At 38.1% G+C, this 22,408-nt stretch overlaps 1 protein-coding gene across 8 annotated transcripts in view; it reads left to right on the forward strand.

The window, feature by feature from the left end:
• Positions 1-20,796, forward strand: part of FRS2 (fibroblast growth factor receptor substrate 2) — a 111,679-nt gene extending 90,883 nt beyond the window's left edge. For all 8 annotated transcript variants that reach the window (XM_055328418.1, XM_055328425.1, XM_055328419.1 and 5 more), the window contains 6 exons: positions 5,007-5,101; positions 10,512-10,603; positions 11,848-12,034; positions 13,316-13,474; positions 13,862-14,025; positions 15,627-20,796. In XM_055328418.1, the coding sequence (XP_055184393.1) occupies positions 10,538-10,603; positions 11,848-12,034; positions 13,316-13,474; positions 13,862-14,025; positions 15,627-16,577 (1,527 nt within the window). In that variant the 5' untranslated portion in view covers positions 5,007-5,101; positions 10,512-10,537 and the 3' untranslated portion in view covers positions 16,578-20,796. The remainder of the gene's footprint in view (positions 1-5,006; positions 5,102-10,511; positions 10,604-11,847; positions 12,035-13,315; positions 13,475-13,861; positions 14,026-15,626) is intronic.
• The last annotated feature ends 1,612 nt before the right edge of the window (positions 20,797-22,408 follow it).

A 22,408-nucleotide genomic window follows, 5' to 3' on the forward strand; every position in this document is an offset into this window, starting at 1 on the left:
TAGGGAAGATCTGAAAAGACAAGACCTTACATTTACATGTCAGACTGTTAACACAGAGACAGCCTACAACAATTAAAAAAAAAAAATTAAAATAGTGACAAAAAACAGCAAAGGGAAGAAGGAGGAGAGAATCTGCGAGATTTATCATATTCTTAGATTAAAATGTCCATTTATAACAAAAAATCATAAAACAGACAAATAAGAAAGTATGGTCCATTAAAATAAACAGAAATTGCCCCTCAAAAAATCCTGATGACGACATATTACAGAAAGATGAGAACAGTGGTTTAAAGATGCTCAGAGAACTAAAGGAAAACATGGAAAACAATAAAGAGAAATCGAATAGAAATTCTGGAGCTGAAAAGTACAATAACTAAAATGAAAACTTCAGTAGATTCAAAGGTAGATGTGAGTAGGCACAACAAAAAGTCAGCAAACATGAAGACAGGACAATGGAAATTACCAAGTTTGAGGAATAGAAAGAAAACAGACTGAAGAAAAATGAACAGTCTGAGAGACCTGGGGGACACAGTGAAGTGGAACAACACACATACTATGGGAGTGCTAGGAGGAGAAGTGAGAAAGGAGCAGAGAGTTTTTGAAGAAATATCCCAATTTCCCAAATTTGATGAAAGACGCAAATATAAACATCCAAGGAGCTCTTTGCACTCTAAGTAAGATTAACTCTGTCTTCAGTTTAGGTCATGGTCCCAGGGGCCGGGGATCAAGCCCTGCTCAGTGGGAAGACTGTTTCTCCCTCTCCCTCTACCACACTGCCTGCTTGTTCTCTCTTTCTCTCTCTAATAAATAAATGAAATCTTAAAAAAAAAAAAAAAGCTACAGACCAATATTCCTTATTTTTTTTGCAAGATTTTATTTTTAAGTAATCTCTACACCCACATGGGGCTCAAACTTAACAGCTGAGATCGAGCCACATGCTCCACTGACTGAGCCAGCCAGATGTTCCCTAATATCTCTTATGAATTTTGATGCAAACATCCTCAGTAAAGGGGATCCCTGGGTGGCGCAGCGGTTTGGCACCTGCCTTTGGCCCAGGGTGTGATCCTGGAGACCCGGGATCGAATCCCACGTCGGGCTCCCGGTGCATGGAGCCTGCTTCTCCCTCTGCCTATGTCTCTGCCTCTCTCTCTGTGACTATCATAAATAAATAAAAAAAATTAAAAAAAAAACATCCTCAGTAAAATACCAGCAAAGCAAATCCAGCCACATATTAAAAAGATTATATACCATGACAAAGCGGGGTTTATTTTTGGTATGCAAGGGTGGTACAACATAGAAAAGTCAAGCAATGTAATACACCACATTCATGAAATGAAGGAAAAACTCCACATGATCTCAGTTGATGCAGAAAAGGCATTTGACAAAATTCAATATTTTTTTGTCATAGGAACATTAAAAAGACGAGGAATAGAAGGAAACTGTCTCAACATAATAAAAGCCATCTATGAAAAATCCACAGTGATCAGACTCAGTAGTGAAAGACTGAAAGCTTTTCCTCCAGGATCGGAAAAAGGCAAGGATGCCGCTTTCGTTACTTTTACTCAACATAGTACTGGAAGTTCTAGCCAGAGCAGCTAGGCAAGAAAGAGAAATAAAAGGCATCCACACTGTAAAGGAAGAAGTAAAATTATCTGTTTGCAGGTGATATGATCTTATATGTACTGAAAGATTCTACAAAAAAAATTTTTTTAAACTAGTAAACGAATTCATCAAAGTAGTAGTTTACAAAGTCAGTATGCAAAAATTAGTTACACTTCTCTACACTAACAATGAATAACTGAAAGCAGATTACAAAAAACCATTCCATTTACAGTAGCATCACAAAGAATAAAATACTTTGTAGGACTTAAGTTAACCAAGGGGTGAAAGACTTGTACAATAAAATCTGCAAAACGTTGCTGAAAGAAATTAAAGAAGACATAACTAAACGCACACCATGTTCATGGATTAGATGTAATATTGTTAAAATATTGGTGCTATTCAAAGAGCTCTGCAGATTCAATGCAACCCCTATCAAAATCCCAATGATGTTTTTTTTTCAAAAATAGAAAAACCTATCCTAAAATTTATGTAGAATCTCAAGAGAACCACTAAAAGCCAAAACATTTTTTTTCCAAAACAAAAAAAGAATAGCAAAACTAGATGACTCACACTTCCAGATTTCAAAATTTACTACAAAGCCACAGTAATCAAAACAGTATGGTACTGACATAAAGACAGGCTTACAGGCCAGTGGAATAGAAGAATAGAGAATCCAGAAACAAACCCTCACATATGTGGTCAACTAAATTTTGACACAAGTGCCAATTCCATTCAATGGTGAAAGGGCAATCTTTGTAACAAATGGTGCTGGGGAAACTGGATATCCATATGTGAAAGAATGAACTTAGACCCTCCCCTAACACATAAAAATTAACTCAAAATGGATCAAAGACCTAAATATAACAGGTAAAACAATACAGTTCCTACAAGAAAACATTAAACAGAAGCTTCACAACTTTGGATTTGGCAGTGCTTTCCTGGGTATGACACCAGAAGCCTAGGCAACAAATAAAAAATAGACAAATTGGACTTTACAAAAAATAAAAATTTCTGTACATTAAAAAACACTATTCAACAGACTGAAAATAGCAGCCCACAGATTGGGAGAAAATATTTGTGAACCATATATTTGATAAGGGATAATATCCAGAATATATAGAGAACTTCTCAAAGTCCAAAACAAAAGAATATCCCAACTCAAAAATGGGCCAAGGACTTGAATAGGCATTTCTCAAAGGAGATATATGAATGATTAATAAGCACATGAAAAGATGCTCAAGATCATTAATTATTAGGGAAATGCAAATCAAAACTACATTAAGATACCACCTCACACCCATTATGATGGCGAATACCAACAAACAAAAACAGAAAGCATGTTGGTGAGAATGTGGAAAAATTGAATTCTTGTGCACTGCTCATGGGAATATAAATGATGCAGCTGCTGTGTAAAACAGTATGGCAGTTCCTCAAAAAAAAAATTGAATTACCATGTGTTCAGCAATATCATTTCTGGATCTATATTCAAGAGAATTGAAAGCAGGATCTCAAAGAGATATTTGTATATTCATGTTCACAGCTGCATCATTACAGTAGCCAAAAGATGGATAAATGTCCATCAGTAGATGAATGGATAAGCAAAATTTGGTGTGTGTGTGTGTGTGTGTGTGTGTGTGTGTGTATGTGCATATACACACACATACATAAATGGAAAACTGTTCAACCTTTAAGAGGAAATTTTGATACCTGTTACAACATGGATGAGCTTTTAAAGACATTATGCCTAGTGAAATAAGGCAGGCACAAAAAGGTAAATACTGTATAATCCCATTTATATGAGTGAGGTACCTAGAATAGTCAAACTCATAAAAACAGAAAGTAGAAAGGTGGTTGCCAGGATTGGCTGGGAGGGGAAATGAGGCGGCTAATGGGTACAGAGTTTCAATTTTGCAAAATTAAATTCTGGATGGTGATTGCACAACAGTATTGAATATATTTAACACAACCGAACTGTGTGCTTAGAAATAGGTAGGATGGTAAATTTTATATGTCTTTTACTTAAAGAAAATTAGGAAAAGAGAAAAAGTCTAAAGATGGGACAATAAAAAGTTTTCAGAGATTTTGTTGATTGCTTTTTAATATTTTCAAGAGCTGTATAGGTTGGTATACTGATTCTTTAATGTTTCATTCAAAACTTAGGACTTCTCTTTGTTTTAGGGTTATGGAAGGATCACTCTCACGTCTTTTAATAATATTCACTATGATTAAACCTATTCCAGGATGGGAGTTGTGAGATGCTTATAAATGGAGTGAATAAAAAGAGGAAGAGAGATTTTCCTGAGTTAACTGGCTAGCTAACATCTCTCAGAAGAGAGAGGTGAATAAACAATACGTATTCATTGAAGAGAAACAATTTTATGTTGGAATCAGCTAGATTATTTTATGAGCTAAAGACAAAGCATAATATATATTAAGCTTCTGGAGGAAGGAAAAGTGTGCTAAGGCAGAGGCACTGAGTTGCTCCTCACTCTAGCATGGGGTGTAGCAGCAGCTTTTGAGGGGTGCAAGGGACCACCTGGCCAGACTGCTTATTTAGTATTGGTTTGAAGTCCAGAATTGAAAATTTTGTTTGCTTATGGGTTCATGATTTGGAAATGTTCGTTTTGGATATCAGTCGTTTGTTAACTCTAGTTAATGCATAGATTAAAACGGGACTATTTGCAAACCGCAACACCTGATACAGTGCAGTTACTCAGTAAATGTTAGTGCCCATCTTTGACTTTGACTTTTTCTGTGTTGTGAAAAGGGAATGGATTGGCCAGAAATTCTCCAGAAGTATATGGAAACCTCTTGAAACCCTAGATTATAATTTATTGGTATAAGGTATATCATTATCCTGTGTCAGTATGGCATGCTCGTTTATATCAACTGTTTCCTGATGCCTGACTCCTGATTTGGTTCTGGAGGGGTCTTGTAGATTAGCAGGGGACCACAGGTGGACTTCTAGAGAGTCTGTTCTTGGGAGGAGCAATGGTGAGGTTTAAGAAAAGTGACTGGAGGTGGAGAATTAGCCTGCCGCTGGGTGAGATTAGAACTGGAAAGGAACTCTGGAGGTGGTTTAGTCTGACGTTACATTTTCTGGCTGAGGAGATAGAGAAGTGATTTGTCCCATGTGGTAGCTCTAGTGGAGAAGCCAGAGTCAACGGCTTCTGAAGGTTCTGATATCCAAGAATCATAGAACTTAGACTATAGCATTTTTACCTGTGAATGATAACCTTACATGCCATATTCACCTTAAAATAAATCTTATATATTAATCAGGTTTTTTTATATTTTTGAGTTTATTGAAATAGATTAACTGAACTAACAGTCCTACCAAAAGTCTCATAAGGAAAATCATTGTTTTAAGAGAAATAAGAAATTCTTGTCTTTTTTGTTTCTAGGTTAAGTCAGCAAACAAAGAAAACATGGTATTTTGAAGTATGATTAAACTCCTGATGCTGCAGAAGAGGCTAAGAATATTAATGGCCAGATCTAGGTAAGTTGAGTTTTACCTTTAGGGGAAAATTTAAAAAATTTTAAGTTCACAAATTATATTCTTTTAAACAAGTGATTTTTAGTTAGGTTTTCTTGAATGCAATCATGTTGCCTCCTGACTTGCTGTCACCTTCAAAGAATAAGGACACGTGGCTTTAATTAAACTAAGGCAGTGTTTATGAATTTAAAAATATTCAGCCAACTTGCTGCAGTATTACTCTTCCCAAACAGCAGCTCCCTTCTGTTCTCACATGTACCCTCGGTTATTTCCCTGTGTCACTTTCTGAGGGAGCATGGTGATGTTTGTGCTGAGTTACGGATTTGGTTGGTAAGATGGTGAAGGCCTATGGTTTCTCAAGTGTTTACAGTATTAGTGCACATTATTAGGTCTTACAGAACTCAGAGGTGGTATTCAAATACTAATCTGGTGGTCATAGCTGCAGAATATTTAGTGTCTTGCCTTTCCCCTTGCCTAGGAGTTTGTGGTTCAGGAGGAGGATTCAGTGATGTGGATGAGACCACATTAAAAAGTCTCCTTCTGGGGATCCCAGGATGGCTCAGCAGTTTAGCGCCTGCCTTTGGCCCAGGGCATGATCCTGGAGTTCCGGGATCGAGTTCCACGTAGGACTCCCTGCATGGATCCTGCTTCTCCCTCTGCCTGTGTCTCTGCCTCTCTCTCTCTGTCTGTCTCATGAATAAATAAAGAAAATCTTAAAAAAAAAAAAAAAAGTCTCCTTCTGTGCTGGAAGATTGACCACAGCTTCCCATTGTTCCAGCTGTTTCAGTCTCTCATTCCTACTAAACCGATTCTTCAACCTTACAGAGGCCTCCTGTTCCTTTTTGCCTCATTTCCCCCCCCCATTTCATCAGGCCTCTCCTCTTTACTTCTGTCCTGACCAGACCTGATGATCCGTCCCTTCAAACCCTCATATTTCCAATGTCCTTTAATTACTTTGTCCCCTTATCCTCTGACCCTGGGTCACTTGAAGGATCTACCCCCTGAACTGCTGAGTGCTGCTGCAAAAACAGCATCATCTTCCTCTCTAGCCTCTGCTGACCTCTCAGGGCAGCCTCCTTAATCAGCCTGCTACCTTTCTTGGGAAGACCCTCAGGGAATAATCCTACCATTTCTACAAGTTCTCATTCTGCAAACTTGCCTTCTATTTCACAGAGGAAATTTAGGATGGTAGATGTTACCTGCTCTAGCTTCTCTACTATGCTCCACCCATCTTTATTTTCTTCCGTCTCTTGTCAGAGGACAGGGCATTCCTACTTCTGGGGGCAAACTTCTCATTCTGAGCCCTGCAATTCCTCTTCTCCAGTCTCCCCTTCTGTCTCAATCCATCATGTAGCACATTTTTTTCCTTTTGTTTTTTCTTAAAAATTTTAACCTTTCTTGACCTACTGATCACAAACCTACACAAATCTATGTCATCTAAAAACAAATAACTTTTTGAAACCATGTCTGTCTACACCATAGTACTCTGTCCTTTCCCTTCTGAACCTGTTTTTGAAAGAGCAATTTCCATTCTTTGGGGGCCTACTTCCTTATCTTCTGTTTGTTCACTTGAGTTTGGTTTCTGCCTCCAACAGTCTGCCTCCACCATAAATGGCAGGCACCCTTCTTCTTGACACTTTCTTTTTTCAGTTGGTACGATTTTGGTTATTTTTTTCCTCCTCCACGTCTTCCTTCTACTCCAGTACTTCACATTTCCTAGAATTGGAATTGAAACTCCCCAGAATTTCAACTGTAGACCCCGCTTTATGCTGTCCTTGGGCAGTGTTTTCTGTTTTATGGCTTCAAATACCATGTGTATATCAATATTTTCCCTCCTTCCTCAAATCTATGCTCTTGTATTTTATTCTCTTTGCATATCTCCATTTGGTTGTTCTCTAGAATCTCAACTTATCATGTCTAAAACTGAATTAACCACCATCACTTACACTTGAAGACTCCCATGGTGTTTTCTGTCCCAGGCAATGGAACCGGCACCCTTCATCTGCCACACTGGAAACTGCCCCTTCCTTCCTGTCTGCCTAGCCAACTACTTCATGCTGCTGACTCGTGTCCCTGAATGTTTTAAAAATTCATCTTTTTTGACTTTATTCCTACTATTGCCCTTCTGGTTTTAAGTCTGTAGCATATTTCATTTTTCCATCTTCTCAAACTGGTTTTTCTTCTCTGCACTGAACTGCCACTGAAATTTATCCTGCGGGGGAAGTATTTAAAATGAAGTACCGAGCACCTCACTTTTCTGCTTCAAATTCTTCCCTGGCTTTCCATCATGTGTAAGATAAAATTTATTCTCCTTTAGTATGGCAAACAAGGCTTTGGGGTCACATATTAGGCTTTTCACTAATTGCTGTTGCCCTGAATTGAAACATTCAGTGCAGACAGCTTTCAAGTAGGTGCACCACTATCCATATATCCCTGACAACACAGGAGGTGCTGTCCTAACAGGTAGCCCGTGAAGGTGGCAAGTAGAAGAATGATTTTCTAGGGGTGCCTGGCCCGCTCAGTTGGTGGAGCGTGTGGCTCTTGATCTCGGAGTTGTGAGTTCAAGCCCCATGTTGGGTATAGAGATTACTTAAAAAAATCTTTAAAACAAAACAAAAAAAGAAGACTGATTCTGTACTCCTTTTGAGAAATAGTTTAAGAACAGTCCTTTGAGGCACCACCTTTTGAGGCAGAAGCTATACTTAGCTCTTTATGTTCAGGAGCAGGTCAGTGGTGAAGATGGATGTGTAATTTCAAGAAGACTTTGTTTCTGTCATTTGTCCCTCTACTTAAAAAAAAATGTTTTGAATATTCTTTTGCCTCTTTCTCATCCCATATTTTATTAGGTATTTTCAGACATTCCTTGTTTTCTTGCACTTTGCTTTATTGTGCTTTGCAAATACTGTGATTTTTACAAATTGAAAGTTTGTGGCAACTGTGCTTTGAGTGAGTCTGTCAACACCGTTTTTCCAACAGCATTTGCTCACTTTGTGTCTCTGTGTCACATTTTGGTAATTCTCACAATATTTTAAACTTTTTCATTACTATTTTGTTAAGATGATCTGGGATCAGTGATAATGACTTACTGAAAGCTTAGATGATGTTTAGCATTTTTAGCAATAAAGTATTTTTTAATTGAGGTACATACATTGTTTTGTTAGATACATTGCTGTTGCTTAGACTTGGTAAGCATCACTTTTATATGCACTGGGAAACCAAAAAATTGATCTGACTCACTTTATTGCAACACTTGCTTTTTTTGCAGTGGTCTGGAAGCAAACCTGCAATATCTCCAACAAATTAATTTTTTTAAATACAACATTTATGGGCCATGGGGTATGTCAGGTGGTATGCTTTGTGCCCTAGGAAATTGAGAAGGTTCCTGTCTTCAGGGAAATCACAGTGAAGTGAATGTCGAGACAAATACGTATTACAATAGGATGTGATAAATGCCATGGTAGAGTCATGTCATCTGACCGTGAAGACACTGGATGCCATCTAGCTTCCAAGTTAGTTGGGGTGCCAGATGGCTACCTCATTGTTCAGGTCCCTTTACGTGGTTTGGCCCCAGCTGGTGTCACAGCCTACCCTGTACTCCAGTCATATCGGACACCCCACTTCCTTCTGAATGCAGTGCTACCTTTCCTGATGTTTCCTGACCTTTGTCTTTGTTTTCTTTGTACTCTTATCTGTCTCAAGTATCTACTTCTATTTTTTGCCCAGCGCACTGTTTCTTTTCACCTTTTTGAATACCAGCTCCAGCAAAGCTTCCTGCCCTGCTAACTCAGAAAGTTATGTGCTCCCTTTTCTGTGCCCACAGAACTCTTCTCATATTTTCATATAAGGTTTAATCGTAATACGTTATTTGTGTACATCTCTGTCTCTCCTTTTAGATTCCTGACTCTTCAGAGGTACCTACTGTGACTCAGTCATCTTTATGCCATGTTATTTAACTGGCACATTACCCAGAGCGAACTAGCAATACAAATCTTAATTAACTTTACTATTTTATTTATCACTTCTTTTGATTTGTGCACTAGTATACTTTTTCATCTGCTTAATACTTAGACCTGCCAGCATTCTTTCCCTTTGCTTAGTACAGTTCAGTTCATTCAGCTCCCAAGAGACGTAGAGCACCTACTGTGTGGAAGGTAATATGTTAGGCCTGGGGAATGCAGAGCTGAATGAGGTCTGTCCCTGCTTGAGAAGGAGCTTACAGTGGAGGGAGAATGATAGTTGAATAAACAGATGATCTATCACAGTTTCGACTGAGTAAACAATGTGAAGAATGCTGTGGTACTGGGAAGCCCAGGGTGCCTTGGGGGATACATAAGAAGTGTAACTCTCCCAGTTGCTTGGAATCAGAGAGGTTTCCCTGAAGGAGCTGTACCCTTGGATCTTCAGGGGGCAAGGAGCAGCATGGGACAGTGTGGGAGGACAAGCTGCTCTGGGGGAACCGTCCAGTGTTTTGGTAGGGCCTGAAGCAGAGTCAGAGAATTCAGACTAGATCTACAGCCCGGTTCGAGATTGTGAAGAATCTCACACCATGCTGACAAGCTTTGAATTTTTTCCTGAAGGTAGCAAAGAACCACTGAAGAGTTTTAGGCAAGTTTTATCAGATTTATGGTTTTTAATATTTAGTAGCTTTTTGCCCCTCCTTCCCTTCCCCATTTCCAAATACTGTCACATTCATTCTGATTCTTTCCCTTTTTGGTAAGTGATGTTTTGAATTTTTCCTTTGTTTGTTCATGTAGAGTTTTCCTGAATACTTACTGTCACCTATGACCTATTATCTCTAAACTTGTGTGGGAATGAGGGATTAGACAGGCACGCTCTATCCATTTTGCCAGTATTCCCTACATTAAGTTACTCCTTGATTGTTGGGTTGTTTTTTTCTCCTAATGAACTATTCCAAATTTGTTTTTGTGTCTTATTTTGCCTGGTGAGGTACATAAAGGATACAGTACAGGGAGTAATAAGAATCAAAATGCCTTCCGGCCTTGAAGTGCAGCATCCCTTTGGAACTGCATTAAGAGAGGGACATGAAATTCCTGATAAACCATTAAGGATTAATTCTATGAATGACTTAATTTAAATAGTGCTACATACGAGATGAGACCTTAGTTTGCTTGGTTCTTTTAAAAGATAACCTAAAAATAGGCAGACCTTTGCAAATTAAACTGAAAATTTGAGATTTCTGTGACGTTGACCTCACAAAATTATTTTCCTTGTCACTGAGCAAAATTTACCAGCTGAATGTGTGAAATCTAGCTCAGTCCTGTACCTTCTTGGGCCTAATTTTCCTCATCAAAATAATGCAGGACTTGTGTTAGGTGATTTCTAAAGTCTTTTTCTGTTTTATGGTTTCTGTATCCTACATTTAATAATTTTTTCCAAATTATCTTTCATGTAGCGCTCACATGGTCTTCTGAAGAAGCCATGGGTAGCTGTTGTAGCTGTCCAGATAAAGACACTGTCCCAGATAACCATCGGAACAAGTTTAAGGTTAGTAAAACTGGTTGAGTTTATATCTCTTACTGCCTAGTTGGATGTTCTTTTTCTTTACATGATATATCATACTTCCTTTTATCTCTAGACGCTTCTATTTCTCTTTGTGTCCGCTCTGCCTTTTCTTGTTTTAACAAATGTTGACGATATGTTCTTGCTGACGTAATGGAATCCTCTTTTGCTCTCCCTTTGGTCCTCTATATCCAATTAGCCATATAGTTCTAGTATTTTTTTTTTTAAATTCCATTCTATAGGTGCCTCTTCAATCTGGTCACTACCTCCCAGTCATTGCTTCATACCTGGATAATTTCTTAGCTGAACTGTACCTTGAGTCAGTCACCTTTGTGATCCATCCTGCAGTTGACATCATATTAATCTTACTCTTTCATCATTCTAAAACTTCCGGTGTTCTGTTGCCTAGAGTACAGATGCTCCGTTTCTTACCTATCCACAGCCATATAGTGTCTCTCATAGTCTGACCTCAGATTATTATAAATCATAGCCTCTGGATCACACAGACCTAGGTGTAAGTCGACAGCCTATTGCTTTGTAGCTTTGTGACCTTGGGCAGGTTGTGTTGTCACTATGTGTTTGTTCCAGTTTTGTGCACTACAGTGGAGAAAATAGTATTACCTGTGGTTTAGGATTGTTACAAGGATTAAATGGGAAAAATATGTGGAAAGCCCTCTGCCAGTCTCAGTTCTAAGTGTTACCTACTCCTCATAGTCTCTGGCCATTTGCAGAAACTCAGCAGTACGAGGCCTCCCCTTCTGTGAACTCTGTGCCAGTCTTGTCTTGGTCTCTGAAACATACCTTCTTCATCGCTGCTGCAGCACTGCATCTCCAGATAGGCCCTACAACCCCTGACCCCACCAGTTCTCTCCGGGGGCTCAGCCAAAGTCTCTCCTCTTCTCATGTGCAGGCTTCTCCAGCTACCCTACCTGCCTCTTGCAGCCTCTATTGCACCCATTCGTCAATTGCTCATGTATAGCTTCGTGTTGTTGACTTCATATTTGTATATCTTACATCCTCACTGAGAGTGTGAGCTTCTTGTGGACAGAACCAGGTACCACACTGCTGCATAGTCCAAGCCTAACACACACCTTGGTTGATGAAAGAACTAACAAAGGAGCGAATAACTGAACCAAATCAGCAACAGTGCATGTTACTAATTGGTGAATTACATGTATGTTTGTCAAGTGGGAACATTAGGTAAGCTCTAATTAAACGTTCTTTTTTAGGTCATTAATGTGGATGATGATGGGAATGAGTTAGGTTCTGGCATAATGGAACTTACAGACACAGAACTGATTTTATACACTCGCAAACGTGACTCGGTAAAATGGCACTACCTCTGCCTGCGACGCTATGGCTATGATTCAAATCTCTTTTCTTTTGAAAGTGGCCGGAGATGTCAAACTGGACAAGGTAGGTAGAGCCTTTAATTTTTTTTTTCTTCAAACATTAGCACATTTGAAAACTGATCTTTCAGTTTTTTCACAGACGTTTAAATTAATACTTTGCTTTTCTCCTGATAGAAAAAAATTCCCCAAATTAGTAGATTATTAAGAAACAGATATGTAAACTGTATATTCATTTACCAGGCATTTTGTCAAGCACATTTTCTATGCCTAGAATTTTGACTCCTTGTATTAACTTTAAGCTTTTCAGTATATGATTAGCTTCAGTACATTGGGTATGTATCTGTATTGTTATAACTTTTTGGGGAAAGAACCTAACCTTTGGACTCTATTGTTAAAGCTTTTTGTATCTTTATTGTTACAACTTTTTGGGGAAAACACTTAACCTTTGGACACAAACAGAACGTGGTTTGGCTTTTTGCTACCTACTGCTTGAAAGGCAGGGGCAAGTTACATGCTCTCTGTAGAACATCAGGTATCTTCTCTATCAGAGAGGAATGCTAATCCCTACTTTACGGAACTGTTGTAATTATTAAAAAAGGTAAGGATTGGAGATCCCTGGGTGGCGCAGTGGTTTGGCGCCTGCCTTTGGCCCAGGGCGCGATCCTGGAGACCCGGGATCGAATCCCACGTTGGGCTCCTGGTGCATGGAGCCTGCTTCTCCCTCTGCCTGTGTCTCTGCCTCTCTCTCTCACTGTGTGCCTATCATAAATAAATAAAAATTAAAAAAAAAAAAAAAGGTAAGGATTGTAAACCATGGAGCAGGGGATTGTCAAATGGTAAAGGATCACCTTGCTAATGGTGATTTGGGCTCCCCCTGCTGTTGAACAGCAGACCAAAGTAAGTGTTGAGATCTCGTTTTCGTCTGCCTTGTTTTGGGCCATCTCTCTTGAGACGTATGAAAATTATTCTGTGAATTTCCTTTTGGGTTTATTTTTTTTTTAAGATTTCTATTTATTTAGTCATGAGAAACAGAGAGGAGAGAGAGACAGACAAAGGCTACGGGAGAAGCAGGCTCCATGCAGGGAGCCTGACATGGGACTCGACGATCTCAGGTGTCCAGGATCAGGCCTCCAGACTGAGGGCGGCACTAAACCACTGAGCCACCTGGGCTGCCTTGGGTTTATGTTTTGAAACCGAGAATACCATTAATTTATCAGACATTTATAAAAGGCCTTTCTTCCTGTCAGTGCATAGAATGCTTTACGGTTTTGTTCTTTGACAGGTATCTCTTGTAGCTTTTTTAAAACTGTAGCTACCATTTTCCCCTTCTCTTTTATATTTGCAGGAATCTTTGCCTTTAAGTGTGCCCGTGCAGAAGAATTATTTAACATGTTGCAAGAGATTATGCAAAATAATAGTATAAATGTGGTGGAAGAGCCAGTTGTAGAAAGGAATAATCATCAGACAGAATTGGAAGTCCCCAGAACACCTCGAACACCTACAAGTAAGTGCCAGTTTTCCCTCTTGTATTTTGAAAATAGACATTTAAAAACTATGAATTATGGATATTTAATTTGTAACATTTTAGAAATCACCGTTGGCTAACATAAATGTAATGGTTGTTTTTTTTTTTTTAAAAAAACTGTGAGAGCTATAATTATAAACACTTTTAATATTTTAAGTAGGAAAACGTTACAAGTTCCCTATTAGCTAAAGGGCGAATGGAAAGTTGGAGTGGAAGGGGAGTGTCGTTTGTGCTCTGGTTTCTCTTGTCTTACCAGAAGCACTTTGCTTACTCCTCTCAGTGCAGATTCCATTCTCTTTCATTTTTATCTCTCTGTCTTGTCCCCATATTTTACTTTTCTTCTTTAACCAATAAACCATAACTCAGCTCCAGGGTTTGCTGCTCAGAATTTACCTAATGGATATCCCCGATATCCCTCATTTGGAGATGCTTCATCCCATCCCTCAAGCAGACATCCTTCTGTGGGAAGTGCACGCCTGCCTTCAGTAGGTGAAGAATCTACACATCCTTTGCTTGTAGCGGAGGAGCAAGTAAGTATATACTACTGTCTAATGGGATAATGGATTGTGTGGAGTTAAAGCATTACTGTGCTGATACATGAAAATTGTAGTCTGTCTGAATTTTAACTTTCATTATTTGTTTATGACTTATAGTGAAGAATCAGAGGAAACAGCATATATTTTCTAACATATGCAAAATAGGTGTATCATCACAATAGTCTGGGCTCACAGGAAAGGGTTATCTATAAATAAATACAGATATAACTAAATAGTTCCTGTTATGGGACGCCTGGGTGGCTCAGTGGTTTGGCGCCTGCCTTCGGCCCAGGGCGTGATCCTGGAGTCCCGGGATCCAGTCCCATATCGGGCTCCCTGCAGGGCACCTGCTTCTCCCTCTGCCTGTGTCTCTCCCCCTCTCTCTCTGTGTGTCTCTCGTGAATAGATAAATAAATAAATCTTTAAAAAAAAATAGTTCCTGTTATATTAACCTCCAATGGATTTGGAAGTTATACTGCTTTTTATATTAGTGGATTACTAGCAGGAAGGTAGATTTTTGTTGTCAGTGTTTTTATGAAGCTATTTGATGATTCTGACTTGTATTTTTCATTGGTGGAATGAAGTTATTGGTTGAACATTGTCTATATATTAATTAGTTATTCTTTTGTAAACCAAAAGGTCACATATCATGAAGAAGTTTTTACTATTTGAATCTGTTTCTTTGTGTTCTTTACATGATAAATGAATTTTTATGTTAGTTACTATAATTACACCTCCCTCAGATTTTGCATTTTATCTTTTAATTTTTTTCAAATTTTATGTATAGTCTTCTAAATTTTTTTAAGGTTTTTTTTTTTCTTTTCTTTTTTTTTTATCTTAGAGAAAGAGAATGGCAGGGGGCAGTGTGAAGGGAGGAGAGAATCCCAAGCAGACTCCCTCCCCTCCTCCCCCATGAGTGGAGAGCCCGATGTGGTGCTCAATCTCACGACCACAAGATCATGACCTTAGCCAAAAATCAAGAGTTGATGCTTAACCGACCGAGCCACCCAGGGGCCCCTAATCTTCCAAACATTTTTATGTTGTTTTTCCCCCCAAATACCATTGACCCTTTCTAAACAGTGATGATTTCTGAGTAGGTGGTATTTATTTTTATATCAATGCATTTTATAGAACTTTTATTAAATCTAGTAGGGTTTAATCTTTTTATTTGGTCACATTATCTGCAAATCATGATAAATTTGTCTCCTTTTTAAAATACTCTTACTATTCCTTATTTCTGAATCATGTTTTAATGTATTGATGAAAATTTCCAAAACATGAAAATGCTAATCTCAATTCATTCCTGATTTTTTTTTTGTTTTTCATTCCTGATTTTTTTTAACTGAGTGCTTTTCGTGTATCAAGTACAATGTTATGTGTTATTTTAGAGTAGTTATTATTTTATCAAGTGAAGAAGATCTTTCTACATTCTTCCCCTCTCCCCACCTTTTCCTTAGTGAAAACTGGGTACACAAGCCTCGAAGGGAGAGTATAGTGAGAGAGGAAGTTAATCGATTAAGTTAACTGATATGATCAGCCTTTTTTTGGTTTTTGTTTTAGGCAAGTTATAGATTCACTTTCCTGTTTTGTTTTAGGTACATACCTATGTCAACACTACAGGAGTGCAAGAAGAGCGGAAAAACCGCACAAGTGTGCATGTCCCATTGGAGGCGAGGATTTCTAATGCTGAAAGCAACACACCAAAAGAAGAACCAAGTAGTATTGAGGACAGGGACCCTCAGATTCTTCTTGAACCCGAAGGAGTCAAATTTGTCTTAGGACCAACCCCTGTTCAAAAGCAGTTGATGGAAAAAGAGAAACTGGAGCAACTTGGAAGAGACCAAGTCAGTGGAAGCGGTGCCAATAGCACAGAATGGGACACTGGATATGACAGTGATGAGCGAAGAGATGCACCCTCTGTTAACAAACTGGTGTATGAAAATATAAATGGGTTATCTATCCCTAGTGCCTCAGGGGTCAGGAGAGGTCGTCTGACATCCAGCAGTACCTCAGATACCCAGAATATCAACAACTCAGCTCAGAGAAGAACTGCATTATTAAACTATGAAAATTTACCATCTTTGCCTCCTGTCTGGGAAGCCCGCAAGCTTAGTAGGGATGAAGATGACAATTTAGGACCAAAGACCCCATCTCTAAATGGTTACCATAATAATCTAGATCCAATGCATAACTATGTAAATACAGAGAATGTAACAGTGCCGGCAAGTGCTCACAAAATAGAATATTCGAGGCGTCGGGACTGTACACCGACAGTCTTTAACTTTGATATCAGACGCCCAAGTTTAGAACACAGGCAGCTCAATTACATACAGGTTGACTTGGAAGGTGGCAGTGACTCTGACAACCCTCAGACTCCAAAAACGCCTACCACTCCCCTTCCACAGACCCCTACCAGGCGCACAGAGCTGTACGCTGTGATAGACATCGAGAGAACTGCTGCTATGTCAAATCTGCAGAAAGCACTGCCGCGAGACGACGGTACGTCTAGGAAGACCAGACATAATAGTACTGACCTGCCCATGTGAGCCCGGAAAGCAGTACATTGTTTGCACCTTTGTGAAGTTTCAAAAAATGAAGATGCAAGTGCTTCATTTTCATTTCTAAACACTAACTCCTTTTATAGACTGATAAGATTTTTTTTCTGACTATTTCATGTGCTTCTTTAAAGGGAATTAACGTTAGAGCAGGTACTCATTAAAGAACACTAATTTCAGTACATACTACTCATTACTGTACAGCAGCATTCCCATTTTCACAGTGCCTATTTAAAATGAGAGTTGAAGTGAGTGACATGCTGGTTGATTGTTATCAATATTCCGGACTTACGCATATCATTCATGTCTAAGTCATGGTTGGCGTTTAAAACATTTTATAAAGCCTCTTGATCATGTGCATTGCTAACAGATAACTCTAGGCTTTGAAAGTAATATTTGTAGACTCACTATTCATGGTATATGGCCTCCAGCATGTAACATGAGGAATCCTTTATTTCATTAATTGTAGGCTTTTTGCCTTGAGCCAAAACATCTGTAAAGGAAATAGAAGTACCACACCTCCTTATATACCAGTCAGTTCCTTTGCCTTCTACGTTACTAGAAAGAGTCCTGTGCCCATGAATAGGGTTTGTTCTTGGTGTGTCGAAAGGCAGGAAGGAGACAAAATTTTCTCTTTACTCATCTCATGATGTCATTTGAAGGGCAGGCCCAGATAGTATCTTAATCAGAATTACACTAGACTCAAGAATCAGTCTCAGGTCACTTTACCCAAAAACATTTGGAAATCTAAACCAGGATCTCTTGAAAGTTGCTCTCCCATAGATTATGAACAATAACATTGTTTCCTGGAGGCATCTGTGCCATTAGATTGCCATTTACCTTTAGTTTTTTCCTTTGGTGTTTGGGATGTCTTATTTTGTTGCTTACTGTCTTTTTCAATTTAAAATGTTTGAGTTTGTATATAGTTTTGAAATTGGACTACATGTTCGTTGTTGTTTAGTTTGCATTTCTGTTGAATTGTGGTTTTGAAGGTTCGTTTGGAACTTACTGTTATTCTGTAACAGGGTTGCCCTTGTCCAGTATTTATTTATATGCTGTTTACTTTTCAAGTTGATAAAAACATTCGCGCAATTTGAAATTTCACTTGTGTCCATAGGTGATCTCTTTAACAGTTGAGGAAAAAAAAAAACAAAAGAAGCTACTTTTCACATGCAAAGTTCCCTAAAGGTACTGTGTTTTCTCTGTGGGCACTCTCCCCAGCACTTTAGCAGCGATTCCCTCGTCACACGGCTGCAGTTGTTCTTTGCCCGCAGTGGTGTCCCCCCCCCCCCCCGCTGTCCTTTCACTCATAGATAGATCTTTGGTTATCCCTTGATTTCAGTAGAATGTTAGGATTGTGGCCAGCATAGCAGGTACAGTGGAAGTCTTACAGCAATGAGATTGTGTCATAATTTAGGATTTAAAATGAATTGAAGTTTATATAAACCGAAGAGAATCCGTATGTCGTAACTCTCGGAAAGTCAAGAATATTCCAGTTTCTCAAAACACTACTAGGGAAGATAAGAGACGGCAGAGCGGAATGGTTAGGTTACTGTTTTCTCTAAATGTTGAGAAAGTTTGAGATCATGATTTGGATCTATCGTCCAGATGTAACTAAGGTCTCAGTCGTACAGCACCCAACCTGACCAGCGAATAACCTGATTAATTATAGGACAGTGAGTGGATTAGCAGAAGAGAGCGGGACCATTATAAAGAAAATAAATTATTAAAGCTTGTCGTTATTATTTTCAGTGCCATTGGTTTATGTGCATAGCAGAATTTTCTTTCTTTTTTCTTTTTTATTTTTCTGTGAACCTGGTGCTTACTAAAGTGTTCACTGTGCTCTAAGGAGAGAACATTGGTATTGGTGTGCAGTTTCCATTTTTAATGTATTGTTCCATTTATGCTTTCCTCTGAGTAGATTGCTAATCGTGCCAAATTTATGTGATGGTTTTTGTAACGTGGAATAAGAATTATAATGGAACCAGTACATGTGGTTTTCTCCAAAACAAGCAGTCAAGACAGGACCTCCAGATGAAAGGGCTGACCTACTGATTCATTTTGGAGGTCGGATACTTTATTTTCTTTCTTTGCCTCACCATTTTCATTTTCCTCCGGATTCTAATTAGTTCTTATGTATTTTAGGTAGCTCCAATATAATCATTGCAGTTTATGCTTTAAATACCGTGTGCTTTAAAAATGAAAATGGGACCAATTTGTCTGCTAAGAATTTGATTTTAGGTACTATGAGTATTAGGAAGATGTATACAACTGGTGTTTATTTCTAGATGTCTCTGGAAATCACCTGTGTTCCTATTTAATAAAAAGTAATGTAGAACACTACTTGTCCTTTGCAGTAGTCTAGTCACGGGCATTAAGCTCTGTCCTGGAAGAATGTACCTGTTACGAGGTGCATCGTAGAATGAGATATTTTATTGGGTATAATTGTGGCCATATGTTTCAGATTTTTCTGAGACAGACCTAATTTTAGATATTTTGTTCTGTTGATGGACCATGTGACCCCACTTTCTGGTTTTGGAAATATAATCATTGTCCATATGCTTTCCCCCCAATAGAGTCCTCTTTTATCCGTACAGGTGATAACAGTCCTTTTTATCCCACATCAGAGGTTGGAAACTGATATGGGTATTACCTGTGTTTTTTCTTCATGTATTTTATTTCCCAGTTTCATCTTCCTTTAAAAAATGAAAATATGGTGCCTTCCCTCCCTCCAGGAAGATTGGCAAATAGTTCCTTTTATTTACTGCTGCTGTGGAGTGATGAGATATGCACTTTACTCTTGAAGACTCAGCAAAAAGCTTTTCACTTCCCAGTATATCCAGAATAGATCACATTTGGGACTTATGAAAATTTGCCAAGCAATCTTTGTTTTTATAGATATTAATGTTGACCCCACAGTTCAATGTTATAAGTCAAGCTAGTGTTTGTTTATCCCTCCCCCCTCAAAAAAAATCTGTGGCACAACATATAAAAATGTACCTCAATAATGTTCTATTAAAAATGGGACAGGGGCCTTATGTTTTCATAATTTCCCAATAATGTGCCACCAATATTTTTGCCTCAAGGTAAAGGTTTTAACAAGCTAAAAAGTACTTCCCACCTCCCCCTGTGCTGTTCCTAACCCATAATGCCCAAGTGTTTTTGTGCAATGTGTAGTGTGTGTAAATATATATATGTGTATGTGTATATGCATATATATATATATATGTATATATATATATATATATATATCTCCTTGAAATAGACATACCATCAGAGACAACATTCAGAAGTAACTGATGTATTGGCATCTTATTCATATTTCTGATATGTGAGGTATATGGTACTAATTACTTTTCCCTGTTGTTTGCCAAATTTGAATAAAGGCATTGGTACGAAATTAATAGAATGTATAGAAAATGTTTTTGGCTTGAAAAACTAACATATTTTATGACATACCACAATATACTCTGCCCAAACCAGCACCCTATCTATCCTGTTCTTTACATCCCTATTCCCCATTCCTACTTCCTCATTTTTTGGGGGTATAACACAATTCTTTTGTAGCATCAATACAACTACAATTCTATGACAATTGGACAATAATAGCATGGAAACGGACTGGTATTAATAGTACAGTAGTCACCGGTGTGCCACATTTGCATTAGTAAATGCAAAATATACATTTTATAAAGGAAAAATTTTGTGTTATGTTTTTATTTTCATTACATTGTATAATATTGTAAGATTATTGTATGTCCTAATTTGCATTATAAATGTTTTTTTCCTACAGTAAAGGCATAAATATAGCAACTTTGTATAAAGGTAGCTTATTAGATTTTTAATTTTTTCTTTTATAAAAAATTGTCTAACAGTGGGACTACCATTGCCAAATTGTATATGAAATAGGAATTTTATCCCCTATGGTTAATTTCTTTTATAAACATTCCATATTTCTCTAATAAAAGACATAAGTGATACTGTACTATGCATAAATTGTATATTAATGCTGTTTCATATCAGCATTTTAAATTTTGGTTTGCATTTTTAATACTGGCAAAATTTACCACTGTTGATTAAAACCTTGTTGTATATGTAACAACATCTTTTGCCCTCTATCCCTTCCTACCCTTTGTTCTCTGTTTCTCCCTATCAGTGCCAACTTCATACATTTTGTAGCATGGCAATAAAATATAACTTTTACACTGAGGCCAAGTGTGGCTTTTTGGAGGACGTGGAGCCGGGAGGATTGCCCTCTAGTCATTCTTTGCATATGACTTTTTGCCATATAAACCGTATCTCCAGGCATGAGAAGTTTTCTCATATATGATGTAAACATGCTTTTAAGGACAAGTGTGAATGTGCTTTTAAGCTTAATTTTTGTCATAACAAATAAGAATTAATTTTTTATATTTGGAAAAGTCAGAGTTCTTGAAGTACAATCAAACCTTTATTAACTGGAGTACTTAAAGAATAAGCTAATAATTGAATTTAGTTCAACAAGGGCTAAGCAACACATTTTTAAAATCCTTATTTATTGTAGAGTATTAGTATACTGTCCTAAAGATTATATGTAAAATATGGTTTAATCTTAGATGATTTAGGATCTTGCAATGCCTTACTGTTGTCATTCTGGCATAAATTTTCATAATGAGGTACTCAAGTTGATACTGGAAGCTGAGCTGACTATACACTGACCTTAAGCATTCATGAAAAACTGCTTTGTTGAATAAAATCTGATCGGAGTTCTTATGGTTACTTTCCCCTTATTGCCAAAAGTAGATTGCAATAAAACCCCAATAAAAGTTTGGTTGGATACCTATTTAAAGTTTTCCTGTATTTCTATGTCATACATTTCTTAAGACTTTACGGTAAGAGGTTTTGTTTCTTAGTCCCATACCAGTGCCTCCATTTTCAAGTGATCAAAGTGAAAGGAAACTATAAGTAGTTGACAGACTCTTCGCAGCTTCATCTATGCAGTCATCCTAGCAGTTCTCAGATTTGGGACTCCAGACCTGTTTTTAAGTCACAGTGTGACAGTACAAAGCCTATTTAGTAGGTACAGCTCAAGATGGAGATCACTTAGACAACGAAGGGGTAGACAAATCCACCTGTACCTGGCTGCTTTACTATATACCAGACAACCATGGACCCATAAATCGGTTAAGATGTGGCAGGGACGTCGTCACCTTGGGAAATTTGAGCATTTGGTTTCAGAAAGTAAAAAAACTTCTTTGGATTATTTCTGTGTTTTTCTTTTGGTTCCTTTGAAGACAGTAGCTCTTCACATTTTTTTCTTATTTAATGAATGAGCACCAACGAGGCTCTCTGCTCCTAATAAAGATGGCAATCCTTGTGCTCAAAAGGATTGGTAGTTTAGCTCTTCTAATGGGGGCATTGCCCTTCTTCCCTGCCCCTCCCTCCAAAGAACTAAGCCCTGAGACAAACTGTATATAATAAATTCTTCTGATACCTCTAGAATGGTACTAGCTATATACTGTAGGAGAATTGAAAAAATTGTTACTCCAGTTCTTAATAACATAATAATATAAAGGCACACAAAAAGGAAGGGCGTCAAACTCAGTCTAAGTAAGATTTTCGAGAAAAGCCTAGAGGAGGTAATCCCTAAGGTGTTTCATGAGAGTCTTCATAGCTTTAGAGGATGTTCAGAGGAAAGGTTGTCTTAGGAAGAAGGAGTAAAGTTCAAGGCACACTTGTAAATAACTACATAGACCATGATTGTCCAGTGGTGGCAAGGGGTTCCATATGACTGGAGCAGAGGCAAAGGCAGGGTAGGGGACATAAAAGGGGGAAGAGGGTAC

Source organism: Nyctereutes procyonoides, unplaced genomic scaffold, assembly GCF_905146905.1.
Source record: "Nyctereutes procyonoides isolate TBG_1078 unplaced genomic scaffold, NYPRO_anot_genome, whole genome shotgun sequence".
Taxonomy (NCBI): Eukaryota; Metazoa; Chordata; class Mammalia; order Carnivora; family Canidae; genus Nyctereutes; species Nyctereutes procyonoides.